The sequence below is a fragment of the Myotis yumanensis genome, unplaced genomic scaffold (genome assembly GCF_028538775.1).
Source record: "Myotis yumanensis isolate MYYU_CA2020_CCGP unplaced genomic scaffold, mMyoYum1.0.hap1 SCAF_8, whole genome shotgun sequence".
NCBI classification, from domain to species: Eukaryota; Metazoa; Chordata; class Mammalia; order Chiroptera; family Vespertilionidae; genus Myotis; species Myotis yumanensis.
Window position 1 is genome coordinate 3118518 of NW_027223759.1, and position 15877 is coordinate 3134394.

The 15877-nt window shown below is 42.5% G+C and overlaps 2 protein-coding genes across 8 annotated transcripts in view; one reads left to right on the top strand and one right to left on the bottom strand.

Moving 5' to 3' along the window:
- Positions 1 to 15877, bottom strand: part of NEMP2 (nuclear envelope integral membrane protein 2) — a 250910-nt gene that overhangs the window by 106925 nt on the left and 128108 nt on the right. The gene's annotated exons all lie outside the window — the stretch shown is intronic.
- The window catches only part of NAB1 (NGFI-A binding protein 1), a 79761-nt gene that overhangs the window by 23645 nt on the left and 40239 nt on the right, over positions 1 to 15877 (top strand). For 6 of the 7 annotated variants that reach the window (XM_070421703.1, XM_070421707.1, XM_070421702.1 and 3 more), the window contains exons 4-6: positions 3199 to 3250; positions 12589 to 12678; positions 14747 to 14909. In XM_070421703.1, coding sequence (XP_070277804.1) covers positions 3199 to 3250; positions 12589 to 12678; positions 14747 to 14909 — 305 coding nt within the window. The remainder of the gene's footprint in view (positions 1 to 3198; positions 3251 to 12588; positions 12679 to 14746; positions 14910 to 15877) is intronic. The other variant, XM_070421705.1, reaches the window with a different exon arrangement.

The following is a 15877-nucleotide window of genomic DNA, read 5'->3' on the forward strand; positions in this document are numbered from 1 at the left end:
TTAATTCTGTTTGTCTTTCTTTAAAAAAAGCAGTTCCCTGGTACTATGACATTGTTCTGGTGGGTTTCAGACAGTCCCTCATGCAGATGCTTGGGCTGTGAGTGTGCTGATGGGGTTTAGTTAGTGAGCATTATAGACATATGTACACCACTCACTGTATGCAACTGAACTCAGAGGAAGAAGCAGGTTAGTTCCTCTTGCGAGGTGTTTTGAGATTAGCTGAATAAGTAAAAAGAATCCATTGACCAGTATTTAAGGGAAATTGGAAGATATTTTTATTACTAGCAAGTGGAATATGGAACATGTGTTTGAAGGGGAAAAAAACTAATGTTAAAAAACAATGATGGTTCTCAAATGTAAACACTCCTCACTTGAACTCTAAGTACTGTCTGTGGGTGTAGTGCCCCTCGACTTTGCCCCCTCGGTTCCACGTGGTCCCTGGCTCCCAGTACCCATCCTTGGTGCATGCCCCAGCGGCTCTGAGCGCTTGCAGATGGCCACCCACGTGACAGTGACGGAGCCTGTGCTGAGCCACATCCTCAGCACCCTGCCCGGCCCTAATAAATCACAGTCTCTGGGGACGGAGCCTTGGAATTTAAACGCCACGCATCCAGACGATCCTGTGCACGTCCACGTTTGAAAACCCCCTCCTGGTTGTCATCGCCATTGTTTTTCCTAACTCAGAGCGCTTCTCGCCACTGGAGCTCACATATTTACAAAGTGACAACAACTGAAATTATGCAGACTAAATGAGCAGGGTAACAGTATACAGCAATATGATAGGGTCACTTGCAAGATTTTTTTTTTTGGAGTTAGCTCATCAAGAGCTGATTTAGTGATTTTTTAAATTTTCTTTACTGTATTATACAAAATTTTCCTTCTGATTGCTTTATTTAAATAATTTTCTTGAATCAAAGTAATACGTGTCCATGATTTAAGAAGTCATATAGTGCACAAGGTTTACAATGGAACTCAGCAGTTCTCCTGCTCACCCCTTTCTCTCTTTCCCCTTCTTAATATGACCCTAGAGGAAACTACTTTCAACAATTTTTAGCTGTTTTTTGTAGTATTTATATTTCTTTTTTAAGTTAAATATATTTCAAAATACATAACACTTCTATATAATTTAGAAGACAAAACTATGTAAATAGGTAACACGAAAAAGTTGCACTCCCATTTCTGTCTCATTTTACCTTGTTTTTCTCCTCAATGTAGATAGCTTTTTAAGTGTTTTTTTTTTTTTTTATATCTTTGCAGTGTTTATGTACATGCAAAAAAATATAGTTTCTCATTTTCACCTTTTTAAAAAAACACACAATAGGTAGCATGTGTCTATATTATTCTATATTTTGCTCTTATTTAAACACTAGAGGCCCATGGGGTCCCTCTGCCTGGCCTGCGGGATCGGGCTGAAACTGGCTCTCTGACATCCCCCAAGGGGTCCCGGATTGCGAAAGGGTGCAGGCCAGGCTGAGGTGCACGATCAGGCCTGCCAGGGAGGGACGGCGGCAGGGCTCCAGGGCGTGTCCGGCCCATCTCGCTCAATCCAAATCTGCCGGAACCCAGCAGCAAGCTAATCTACCAGTTGGAGCATCTGCCCCCTGGTGGTCAGTGCCTGTCACAGTGAGTGGTTGAGCAACCTTAGCATATTATTAGCATATTACGCTTTGATTGGTTGAACGGACGACCGGACCCTTAGCATATTAAGCTTTTATTATATAGGAAGTCTTAGAGATTTCTCTTTCTATACATATTAGTACATATACATCTTCCTCATTATTTTTTTTAAAATATATTTTATTGTTTTTCTACAGAGAGGAAGGGAGAGAGATAGAGAGTTAGAAACATCGATGAGAGAGGAACATCGATCAGCTGCCTCCTGCACATCTCCCACTGGGGATGTGCCTGCAACCCAGGTACATGCCCCCGACCGGAATCGAACCTGGGACCCTTCAGTCCGCAGGCTGAAGCTCTATCCACTGAGCCAAACCGGTTTCGGCTTCCTCATTATTTTTTACATTGATGTATCATGATTCATTTACCCAGTACCCTATTGATGGATACCTGAGTTGTTTCTAGTCTTTTTCATTATAAATAATACCACAGTAAATAACATTATGCATATCTTATTTATTCTGAAGTTCACGTTTTTGACACTCTTAACATCTTTTATATTAGGAGTGGGGAACCTTTTTTCTGCCAAGGGCCATTTGGATATTTATAACATCATTTGCGTGCCATACAAAATTATCAACTTAAAAATTAGCCTGCTAGATTTGGTCAGACATTTAATTAACTCACCCCAGTGCCTTGGCAGGGCCAGACCAAATGATTTCTCGTGCCTCATATGGCCCGTGGGCCGGATGTTCCCCACCCCTGTTTTACATGAAAGTGTAGCAGAATTGATGGCTCACCATAGTTCAATCAGCAGTAGCAGTTCACATATGTGTAAGGCCTCTGTGGGCTAGGTTCCCAGCAGAGGGATCTCTAGGTGAAGGGGGAGTGTGTTGTTGTCTCGGTAGTTAGATAAAAAGCATTTTAATCTCATGTCGCTTCAGGTATTCATCTTAAATGGCCATTGTTGTCATTTTGTCCTAAATTGTTTCTACTGACCCATAAAGGGATATTATGGAATACAATCCTCAATTTTTTTTCCTTTTTCATTATGTGATAATCATTACATACTTATTGAGTACTTTCTGTGTGTGGAATTCTAAATAGTATACATCTTTAAAAATGTATAATAATTGCATCTGCATCTTTCAGTGTTAATTTAAAAATGAAAAATCTAGTTTGCCCTAATTGGTTTGGCTCAGTGGATAGAGCGTCAGTCTGCGGACTGAAAGGTCCCAGGTTCGATTCCAGTCAAGGGCATGTACCTTGGTTGCAGGCACATCCCCAGTAGGAGGTGTGCAGGAGGCAGCTGATTGATGTTTCTCTCTCCTCGATGTTTCTAACTCTCTATCCCTCTCCCTTCCTCTCTGTAAAAAATCAATAAAATATATTTTTAAAAAAATAAATAAATAAAAATAAAAATGAAAAATCTAGTTTTCCTCACTTTAGTGTTCGTTATGCATGTCTTACTTTTGGTGTCAGGTTTCAGGATTATATGTTTCGGTGGAAGTTTATAGATTAAGATGTCTCTAGAATAAAATTTCTTACCTTCTCAAGTTTGTCTCTCTCTCCCATTCCCCTCAGGTCAAAATGTGGAGAAAGAGATGAATTATCCCCGAAGAGAATTAAAGTGGAGGTATGATTACGTTATTTTCTTTTCTTATGTTAATAATGTTTGCTTTAGTAGTTTAAAGTAAGAAAAAGGATGGTCCCATAAACTAGTGAAAAATGTGAAATGCAGTATCTTAAAAGCAATATATAATTTTTTTGCTTTGACGTATCTATGGTCATTTGAACTAGGATCCTAAGGAAGTTCTTAGAAGGAAACAACAATAAGATTGATGTCCAGTCGGTTTATCAGAGGTTGATTTGGTGTTTGTAAATAGGTGTTTTTTACAGATTTTAAACTCTACAGGTTAAAGTATTTCTTTTTTAATCTTATTTACAACATAAGTCACCTTATTAAGTATTTTTAAACGAGCTAAGATTTAATTTCTTTACATTAACTATCTGAGGGAAATGACAGTTTAGTAGGTGCGAATTATAGAGACTTCAGTGTAATTAAAGCCTCTTTTAGGGGACATGTTTGAGGCTGTCTTCTGATTTTAGACCTGCTAGTGGAGAGGTGGGAGTTAAGCAAGAACAATGTGCTTCTCTTAGGGCTCTCAGAACTCAGATGGTTTCAGAACTCGTTCCTTAATTTGGATCGATACAGTAGTTCCCCCGCTGCCCAGCCATGGTTTCACTTTCCATGGTTTCAGTTACCTGTGGTCTCAGTTTCCCACAGTCAGCTGCAGTCCAGAAATATTAAATGGGAAATTCCATAAATAAACAATTCACAAGTTTTAAATTCTGCACCATTCTGAGTAGCGTGATGAGAGCTCGCTCTTTCCCGCCTGGGAGGTGAAACGTGCCTTTGTCCGGAGTACCCAGGCTGGGTATACTCTCTGCCCATGAGTCCCTTGGCCGCCTCGGTTATCGAGTGACTGACAGCATTGCAGTGCTTCCGTGCAAGGAGCCCTTATTTGACTTAATAATGAATGCTGAGTATAAGAGCAGTGATGTTGGCAGTTCAGATACGCCAAAGAGAAGCAGTAAAAGGCGTCCCTTAAGTGAAAAGGTGAAAGTTCTCAACCTAATAGGAAAGAAAAAAAATCATATGCTGATGTTGCTAAGATCTACAGTAAGAACCAATTTTTTTACCTGTGAAATTGTGGGTAGAAAAAAGAAATTTGTGTTAACTTTGCTGTTGTACCTTAAGCTGCAAGCGTTATGGCCACAGTGCGAGGTAAGTGCTTAGACATGATGGAAAAGGCATTAAACTTGTGGGTGGAAGACATGAGCAGAAAGTGTGTTTCAATTGATGGCAGTGTGTTGCACCAGAAAGCGCTGAGCCAACACACAGACTTCAGTAAGGGATCTTCTGAAATGACTGACACCAGCCACTTACTGCAAGTAAGGGATGGTCATACAGGTTGAGGACTAGGTTTAGGCTGAAAAATATACAAATTACTGGGAAGGGAGGGAAGGAGGGAGGAGGAAGAGACCACATTCACATAACCGTTATTACAGTCTGTTGTTATACTTGTTCTTTTTTAATAGTACTTGTTGTTAATCTCTTACTGTGCCTGATTTATAAATTAGACTTTATAATAGGTATGTATGTGTAGGAAAAACACAGCACATACAGGATTCAGTGCTATCTGGTTTCAGGCACCCGCTGGGGGTCTTGGGATGTATTCTCTGTGAACAGGGTGGGGCTGCTGTACTTTCTTAGGGTCCAGTCAGTAGCAGAGGAGATATTTTGAAGTCTGGTGGCATCTTCCTTGTTTTCTTGGGTAGGAGATAGGGCTCGGTGCTCGTAGCCATCCATTATTGGATTTCAAGGTAAAGCAAATAAGCTATGTTTGACTACCCTAAATATCTATCATCAAGTAAGATCTGTTTGTATTGGAACAGTCCGTCATTTATACCAAAGCCACAGTTACCCTTTAAAAACATAAAACCCTTTTTTGCTTACATCTCTCCAATGGCTGTCTACTATACTTAGAATAAAATCTACACTTTTCCCTTAGGCATCTAAAACCCTGCATGATCTGACTCTGGGTGGCGTCTCTGACCTCATGTGCTACCACAACTCTTGTTGTGTCCCACCCACATGGACCAATTTTCTGTTCCTGCAACAGGCCAAACTCACTTGTGCCTCCACATCAATTATCTCTACCTAGATCTCACCATAGTCACCTGTTTTCCTCTGACCCCACTGCCTCCCTTTCTAAAAGGAACACCCTTACCCCCAAATCATTTAGGCTCGTTCTCATGGTTTGCTTAGTTTGTTTTCCTACCACTTCCCAGTATTTGGAACTAGTATATATTTGTTTTAAATTTATTATCAGTCTGCACCATTAAATGTGAATAGAGCTTTTATCTGTCTATTCAGCATATCTTAATACTGAATTTAGAAGAGTGACTTACACTTGATAGGCATTTAATAAAATCTGTTAGATGAAATGATGAGTAGCTATGAATAAGCATCTTTGACTTCTAAAATCTTTAGCCTAAACCAACACCCATCTGCTGCCTCTGCTGAGGATCGAGCCTGCCATCAGGCCTGTGCCCTGACCAGGAGCCCCCCAGCACCCTTTGGTGCACGGGACGATGCTCAACCCCCTGAGCCACACCTGCCATGAGTGTGGCTTCCTTTAGTAGCTTGGAGTATTAGGTTAGAGCATTAGAAGTGGCCCTTCTATTCCTTTAGAAATAGTCCACTAGAAATGATGGAATTAGAGTTCCGTATGGTTGGTTGATTGATTTACTGCAGTTCACAAAGCTCTTTGAATAGTTCTGAATTTAGAATTAAGATAATCAGCCCAGCCAGCGTGACTTAGTGGTTGAGTGTCAACCTATGAACCAGGAGGTTATGGTTCGATTCCAGTCAGGGCACATGCCCGGGTTGTGGGCTCCATCCATCCCCAGTGTGGGAGGCAGCTGATCAGTGATTCTCTCTCATCATTGATTTTTCTATCTTTCTCTCCCTCTCTATTTCTCTCTGAAATCAATAAAAATATATTTTAGAATGAAGATAATCAGTGTTTCCTTTACTGTGAATAATAGTCCTAACCTTTCTAAATAAAACATGTGAGTGACTAGTCCCAAGCTTCTTTAAATGCTCTTACAGACACTAAACTCTTGATTTTGTTTCCCAGAAATAAATATGGACTTTAGCTTTGAATTTAGGGTGGTAGTTTACTTTTTTGTTGTTGTTTTTTATTATTAAATATATTTGTATTGATTTCAGAGAGGAAGGGAGAGGGAAGAGCGAGAAAAACATTAATGAAGATGAAGAGAGAGAATCATTGATTGGCTGCCTCCTGCACGCCCCCAACTGGGGATCGAGCCCCCAACTCGGGGCATGTGCCCTTGACCAAAATTGAATCGAGGACCCTTCAGTCTGCAGGTGTGGTGATGCTCTATCCACTGAGCGAAACTGGCTAGGGCTATTGGTTTGTTTTTAATTTTTTTTTTTTACACTTAGTTTTTTTAAAAGCATTCATGTACGGTAGATATCAATATCTCTTCATTGTGCATGTGTGTTCTATATATGTGTGTATACCTACATGCACATATAGTGTAACTAAAGGCCTGGTGCACAAATTTGTGCACTAGTGGGGTCCCTTGGTCTGGCCTGTGGGATTGGGCCGAAACCAGCTCTCCGATATCCCCCAAGGGGTCCCGGATTGTGAGAGGGCACAGGCCAGGCTGAGGGACCCCACTAGTGCACGATTGGGGCTGGGGAAGGATGTGGGAGGTTGGCCAGGTGAGGAGGGACCGCGGGAGTGCTCCAGAACGTGTCCGGCCATCTCACTCAGTTCCGATCAGCTGGACCCCAGCAGCAAGGTAACCTACCTGTCGGAGCATCTACCCCCTGGTGGTCAGTGCATGTCATAGCGACTGACCTACTGGTCAACTGTTTGCCTCCTGGTGGTCAGTGCACATCATAGTGAGCAGTTGAGCGGCCTTATATCATTAGCATACTAGAGGCCCGATGCACAAAATTCATGCAAGGGGCTCGGCCCTCGCAGCCCGAGCTTCGTCCAGAAGGTTGTTTGGCTGTCCAGTCTAATTAGCATAGTATGCTTTTATTATTATAGATTATGCTTTGATTGGTTGAACGGATGACCGGACACTTAGCATAGTGGTCAGCAAACTGCGGCCCCTTGAGTGTGCCTCTTCCACAAAATACCACGTGTGGGCGCGCACGTACAGTGTGATTGAAACTTCGTGGCCACACTGAAGGGGCCAAAGAGCTGCATGTGGCTCGCGAGCCGTGGTATGCCGACCACGGACTTAGCATATTAGGCTTTTATTACATAGATTTCTTTTCGAAATATACAATGTTGGCATAAGTCGTTGCCTACATTTTTCTGTGTACTCTAAGTCAAATTAGAGGTGCTAGAACTGTTGGTTTGGTTTGGGCAGCTGAGGCTGAGGTAGTAGTACTGGCTGTATAGGGTCACTACTACTCTCCTAAGACTTTTCCACGTATTAGTGCTTTGTTTGTGTCACCCTTTTGTGTGGCTGCTGAGGAGGGGGAGAATTTCTGGCATGAGAAGAGATTAGGGAAAGTTCTATCGAGGAGATATCATTTGAGCTGGGTTGAAAAAGAAGGGTAGGATTTCAGAGGGTAGGAATGTGGGTTGGAGGTGGAGGGGCATTACAAAGATAGACTAACATGGGCAAAGACAGAGAGGTAAGAAAATACTGTGAGTGTTTAGAGAACATTGAGACCAGTTTGTCCAGAATATATGACTGACACAAAGGACCTCGTAAGTAAAACTAGATTTAGAATTCTTTTAACATACTTGTTAATCTTATTTCATTTGAATATTTCTTTTGGGATTCTTAGCTTCCTGATTCTCTATTTAACAAAGGTAATAAAAATATAAGCTTAGTTTGTTGTAAAATACAACAGAGTCCTAATTACTGGGCCCAAATTTATGAGAATTTTTTTGTCTTTTCATCTTTATTTTTCCAAAGTCCTTGACAATGACGAATGAGCATACATGCCAAGTTGCTGACTTACTTTCATTTTAAAATTATAATTTTTACAGTGAACAAAAAGAAATATAATGCCCAGTGGATAAAATAGAAATGACAGCATAATAGACACGTAAGGGAAAGAAAAACATTTCCTTCCGTGCCGTTACCAGCACATTACGATACACCAGTGAACTACGCCAGTGCTGTGTTCAGGCTCAGTCAGATGCTTTCTTGTGCTGAATGCTTTCTGTTCCTGATCTCTTCGTGAAGGGCTGAGTGGGTGAAGTTTTTAAATCCTTGTCTGATTTTTCCCACTATGTTCTAGGTTCTTCCCCTTGAGGATAGTTAGCTGTTTGGTTGTTGCTGTTGGTGGTGTTGATGGTCGGTGTGCATGTTGTGAAAGTATAATTGCTAGAAGGCATGAGGAGACCCCGAGGAAGACGCCTGCTCATGGGGAACCTGAGGGGAACCCTGACTTGGAGTGAGGCCTCTACGGAAGGCTCCTCCTCCTCCCTCTGTCAGCGAGCGAGGTCTGGCCATGCTTCTCCTGCCCAGGCTACAGGAACAGCTGCCCACCCGGGGTGGCCGCCCTGTGTGTGAGTCCTCTTTCAGCTGACATGAACATGGGTCAGAGACCCCAAATCTAGCTCTGGGGCCATGGTAGCATAGCTACTTTGTTACTGAATCTGTTATGTGCCTGTCCCTCTAGGCCAGTGATGGCGAACCTTTTGAGCTCGGCGTGTCAGCATTTTGAAAAACCCTAACTTAACTCTGGTGACGTGTCACATATTGAAAGTTTTTGATCTTTGCAACCATAGTAAAACAAAGATTTATATTTTTGATATTTATTTTATATATTTAAATGCCATTTAACAAAGAAAAATCAACCAAAAAAATGAGTTTGTGTGTCACCTCTGACACGCGTGTCATAGGTTCGCCATCACTGCTCTAGGCATTTGAAATTCATTCTCACAAGCCTTCTTGTCCACCCTCTAGGAGGCTTTGTGATTTCCACTTTACAGCCAGGAGAGGCCCAGAAAGGCTCAGTAACTTGCCCAAGTTGCCCCATTGCTGCCTGGTGGCAGAGCCAGGCCTTCCAATCTAGGTCTGACTCCTAAACTTCAGAGCAGAGGCCATTCACAAAGCGCCTTCGGTGTGAAAAACACTACGTACTGGAATTGTACTTCCCACTAGTGCGCCATGGAGGGCGGAGTGTGCAGAGAAGAGCGGCAGCTACCATTTTCTTATCCAAGGAAGCTTCTCTGGGAAACAATGATAGGGCTTGAGAAGAAAACTTCATGTAAATTACAACACAAATAATACAAACTTAGCATAAATTATAAACACTTAATATAAATATAAGGCATTACCATTGGACACACTAATTGTTTTGAGTGAGGAAAAACTGTGTTGGGAAGATAAATAGTAAATAAAAAATTAGCTTGATTTGTTTATATCGTACCTATGACAGAAAGGATTGAAGACAGCTTGACAACTAGCAAAGGAGATGAAACATCAAGAGGCCAAGGCCCTGGCACTCTTGTCTCCACCTCATATTTTTTGAAACATTAGTTAAAAGGGGATTCAGTTGCTAACCTTTTTCATAAAGAACGTGTTGCACTCCATGAACAAACCCTGTCATGCCTCCAGTGTTACAAGTGGTGTCTTAGGAGGAGGGAAGAAGATGTCAAAGCCAGTCTCGACTGGCGTGGTGGCTGACTGCATGGGCTGTTACTGTTCAGAGCTCAGCTGTGAGTTTTCTTGTTTCACTGAAATTGCTGGGGACGGGGCAGAGAGCTGGGAGGTACCGCATTCTTGATCCTGTGTGGGCTGGGAGTGCAGAGCAATCAGAGATGAGTGGATGAGAGAAGTGAAGTTTGTTAATCGAGGCCAGAAAGTCAGAGAATTGGGGCTTAAAGAAGAAAGACTCAGGAAACATCTGCCACAGCTCCCGTGGGCGGGGGAGGGAGCCGCGGGAGGGGGAGAGGATCAGAACCCACCTACGCTGTCACTAAGCCTGTTGAAGAGGAAGCTGGTCTAATTTGATGTCGATTCTTCCCCTCTGGATCAGAAAACAGAAGCCTTACAATCTGCTATTCATATAGAAAGTGTGAGTAGAAAAAAGGAAAATGCACGTGTGAGGCTAAGAACATCTGCTGGGTGAGTCAGTTAAAGACAGCTCAGCAGTACATGAAGGCAGCTTGCTAGTGTTCGGTGGGAAGGTTGAGGGGTGGGGGTGAGGGTAATGAGGTCACAAACAGCACCCCACCCTGCATCTCCTGTTTTCTCAGTGCTCAGATGCAGAGCCTCGCCACTGAGGGCGCGCTGTGATTAATGGCAGCAGCCAAGACTAGGACATGAAGATAAATGGCTCATAGCATGGTACCTCTGGTTTCCTGGGAAAAAGCTGGAGAGACAGAACAAAAGTCCCCACACATAATGCGAAGAGCCCAGCTTCTGGGGAACGGTCTCCCTTTTATTTCTGAGTCATTCCTTTTGGGTCCCGCCTTTATACGTCATGAGTGACAGCTCCTCCACCCTGTAGTTTTCCCACCACAGTGAACTGACTGCAGAGGCTGTGGGACACCATCAGAAGGCCCGACTGCTGGGCTCAGGGGTTATTCATCTTTATTTTCATGAGGAAACGAAGGTTCAGGAACCTAAGTGGTGGGCCTGGAACACGGACCAGGTCTTTCTAATCCAAAGCTCCATTGCCTGGCAGTGAAGGTCCAGAGAAATCACATGCAACGTGGAAGAGTCCCTCAGAAATTCAGATGGAGACTGTTGGGTAGCACCTTAAAGAAAGTTTACTTTGGATCTTTACCACATTACATTTAACAAAATAAATTCCTGGTGGGTTAGAGATTAAATAAACACACACACACACACACACACACACAAAGGCTTAGAAAAACTAGAGGGTAGATTTGAATACTTATCAAATCTCTAAAGCAGAATCCTTTTCTAAACTTTATAGCAACAGAAGAAATCACAAAATAAAACACAATTATATGTAACTACAGTATATAAAATTTAAATTTCTGAATATCAAAACAAAAATAAATTGGCACAAACTGAGAAAGCAACACCACCCAGTGCTGGCCAGAACTGTCAGATATTGCTTACTAGAGGCCCGATGCATGGAATTTGTGCAAGAGTAGGCCTTCCTTCCCCGGCTGCCGGCACCGGCTTCCCTCCAGCACCCGGGACCCAGGCTTCCCTCACAGAGGGAGGCCCCGCCCACCCACCACAGCCCGAGAATCAGTTGTAGCCACGGCGGCTTGCCTCTACCCTCACAGTCCCGACTTCGTCCAGAAGGTCGTTCAGCTGTCCGGTCTAATTAGCATATTATACTTTTATTATAGACTAGAGGCCTGGTGCACAAAATTTGTGCATGGCGGGGGGTGTGTTCCTCAGCCTGGCCTGCACCCTCTCCAATCTGGGACCCCTCGGGAAATGTCTGACTGCCGGACCCTGCAGGATCGGGCCTAAACCGGCAGTCGGACATCCCTCTCACAATCTGGGACTGCTGGCTCCTAATCACTTGCCTGCCTGCCTGATTGCCCCTAACTGTTTCTGCCTGCCAGCCTGATCGCTCCCTAACCACTCCCCTGTTGGCCTGATTGACACCTAACTGCTCCCCTGCTGGCCTGATTGCCCACAGCTGCCCTCCCCTGCCAGCCTGATGGCCCACAACTGCCCTCCCCTGCCGGCCTGATCACCCCTAACTGCCCTCCCCTGCCGGCCTGATCACCCCTAACTGCCCTCCCCTGCCACGACCCACCTCCTCCATGCCACACGGAGCTGCGGGAGCCCCAGGCCTCACCGCGCAGAGCGGCCACCGGGCCCCATCTCCACTGTGCGTGCAGCCATCTTGTGGCGGGATCGCACGCAAGGGCACTAGGACCACCTAGGCTTTTATTAGTATAGATGATATGGCAAACCAGTGAAAGGCCCTTGTAGAAAGTATGTGGAAAACATAAAAATGCTCATCTCTCTGCAGTAATTCTACTTCTGGGAATCTCTGAACTATGTGAAATGCTATTTCCATGGAAATATTTTTGCAGTGTTTTTCAAACCAAAAATAAGGAAAATAATATAAATGTCCAGTATGGGGATAGTGGTTAAGTAAGCAAATCACTAGATGAAAAGTTATATGAAATGTTATATAACCATTATTATCATTGATCATGAATTCTGCCTTCCAATGTAAAATAGTATGGATGTATAAATCTTTTTATCTTTTTCATTTATGTTTTTATTGAGGTTACAACTCTAGAATAAGGTAGTTGTACCATAAAAGACAGAAATGAAATACTGTACATTGAAATCTTACTTAAGATGGTTGTCTTTGCTTTATTTTCTGAGCTTTAGATCATACGTTTATTTATTTAGAAATTCTAAGTAAAAAAGGACTTATTCTTCGATCTACAGGACGGGTTTCCAGATTTCCAGGACTCTGTGCAAACCCTCTTCCAGCAGGCTAAAGCTAAGAGCGAAGAACTCGCTGTTCTCAGTTCCCAGGTAACGTAAACCACCAGTTCATAGCTCATAAGAATATCTGTAGGTTGAAAAGTAAATGGCTGCTTCAACTAGCTCCAATTTTAAGCATCCAAGGACTGAATTAATTTCTGGTTCTTAAAATGTCATCTGATCACAGCTGTGTCAACAAGATAGCAATAACAACTTGGTTTGCTTTGGTTTATGAGCAGAATCTTTTTGAGCAGAATGTGATACGGTGATACTTATTTATTCTTTGTAGTTTTGTTGGAAGTAAAATAGATTCTCTCCCTAAGAAAACCCAAAAGAAATAATTTGATACCAGTAAATCAGCCATGCTGACTATGTCTGTGTGAAATACAATTCTGAGATAAAATAGTACTAGTTTTCAATAAAATATTAATAGTCAACTTTGTAGCTTTTGTTAATCATTTCAATTAATGTGTAATAACAAGTGTTAAATTAATACGCAGCTTCAGGTACTTTTGCTGTTATTTCATTATGTACACTGAAATTAACATTTTAAAAAGTCATTTCTGCAAACAGCACCTTTTGGAAAGTACTGTAAGTTTTATTCCTGCTGATCTTCTCCCTAGTGGATTAGTAGTGCCAAGTTTTGTTTTTCATGTTAAAAGGATGAAAAATACATTTCCCACTCAGAATTCTTACTGAAATTTTATCAGTTAATTCAAATGAATTGAAGTTACAATTTCTTTTGATCTGGTTTATGAGCATTCAGAAAAATAGTAAAAAATTTGTATCCTATTCATTGAATTAATATATTTCCTATTGATTTTTACCATTGTGAATCAGGATTGTTTGTAAATGATTTTATATAGCAGTTTTCTTATATTACTCTTTTATATAGAATGGTAATGATTCATGTCTATAATTTTTAACATCTTTTTATTGATTTCAGAGAGGAAGAGAGAGAGAGAGGAAGAGAGAGAGACATCAATGATGAGAGAGAATCATTGATCAGCTGCCTCCTGCACACCCCCTACTGGGGATCAAGCCCAAAACCCGGGCATGTGCCCTGATTGGGAATTGAACCGTGACCTCCTGGTTCATGGGTTGATGCTCAACCACTGAGCAACACTGGCCTGGCTCATGTCTACATTTTGACTATTACTCTTTAGCAAAATGTCACCAATACACTGTCCTGAATAATATATATATATATATATACATATATATATATATATATATATATATATATATATATATATAAAATTTAGAGCAGTACGTAGAGAAGGAGCTTATAAAACACACAGAGATAAACTTTTATTTTAGCCAGCTAACTGTGTCTTTTAAAACATGGCTTTTCGCCCTAACCGGTTTGGCTCAGTGGAATAGACCATCGGTCTGCGGACTGAAGGGTCCCAGGTTCGATTCCAGCCAAGGGCATGTACTTTGGTTGTGGGCACATCCCCAGTCGGTGGTGTGCAGGAGGCAGCTGATCGATGTTTTTCTCTCATTGATGTTTCTAACTCTCTATCTCTCTCCCTTCCTCTCTGTAAAAAATCAATAAAATATATTTTTTTAAAAATCAATAAGACATGGCTTTTCATGATTGGCTGGGAAACACTGCCATTTCGTTCTGTGACGAAGGTGAAGACCCTAGCTGGCACTGATGTTTTCTGCATAACCTGCGTTGTTTAATTTTAGGGAAGTGTGTCTTCTTTCTCTAGACAACCATTTTACACTTTCTCCCCAAACACTGTCGTCATTCCAGAGTCTGTGTAGTGCCAGATCCTAAAATAAAAATGCCGAGATGTCACCGTTAGAAGCAGCTTACAGCAGATGCTGCTGCTGCACTGAGGTTCCTTTTTCAAAAAACCTCCCAAAGGACTCAGCACCTCAGAAGCCAGAACTGAGGCTATTTTGCTTTTGAGCTGAACTGGAATTCTCTTGTTGGATTGAGCAAGATTTTCTCCCTTTGCAAACTTATGGGACGTGTATGCCACATGAAGTGTGAACTAATTTTAACGAATTCTAAATATATCTGTGCGAGTCTGAAATTGGCATCTTTAGACCATTAAAAAAATCTGGAATGTTTTGGTTACTGATTTTATTTTTGCTTTCTTCCTAGCAGCCTGAGAAGGGAGTGACGAAGCAGATGGAGTTCCTGTGCACCCAGGCCGGCTACGAGCGGCTGCAGCAGGCCGAGAGGCGGCTGTCCACGGGGCTCTACAGGCAGAGCTCCGAGGAGCACAGCCCCAACGGCCTGGCCTCCGACAGCTCGGACGGACAAGGTGCCTCCTTAGACCGACCGCCCCTGCAGACCCTGCTATTGGTGCACTTCAAAGAGACAAAACCTTGCTGGTTTTTAAATCTTAATATTTTTAAGAGATTATCTTACAGATTCTCTACCAAAAGTAATTGTCCAATTACAAATTGTCCCTTTTTCAAAAAGGGAAGGAATTCACTTTGCAAATTTAATTTTTAAAGTTGTGTGGGTTTTTTTAACCTTATCATCCCTAAATAACAGCCGCACATACAGTTGATCTGTATTTTGTAAAGGGTGGTGGGGTGGGAGAGGTAAATAGTGCAGTGTTCTGGGAACCCACAGGGGGATTGGTTTCAGGTCCCCCTGCAGATACCAAAGTCTGGATGCTCTAGTCCCTTAGATCAAACAGTGTGGTATTTGCAGATAACCTATGTGCACCCTCCCTCCTGTCTACTTCAAATCATCTCTAGGTTACTTATCATACCTAATATCATGGAAATGCTATATAAATAGTTGTCACGCTCTACTGTTTAGGGAATGATGACAAGATAAAAAGGCTTCACATGCGCAGTACAGATGCATCCGTGTGAGCCGAACTACACACTACATGTCAGCAACAGCATCACCTCCCCCCCTCCCCCCCCACATATCTGTGGTGTGCCATTGCTCCGCAGATGCGGAACCCCTGGATACAGAGGACTGACTGTACTGACCATTGTTCTCAAAGAAGCGGATTCCCTGGGAGATCTTTATCACTTTTTAAAAGATGACAACTTCCTATTTTTTATGGGTTAAGAACAGATTTGTCTGTGGAATGTGTGACATTTGGTTCCTAAGAGAATATGCTGAATGCTTCCTAAAGTGTGACAGCACAGAGCGTTGAGGACACGGGATAAGAATGGAGAGACCTGAAGACGTTCTGTCCACTCTCAGCTTGACACTCCCGCAGGCCCTCTGGAACCTTCTGTGTGGTGTGCCCGTTGGGAAGTGGCC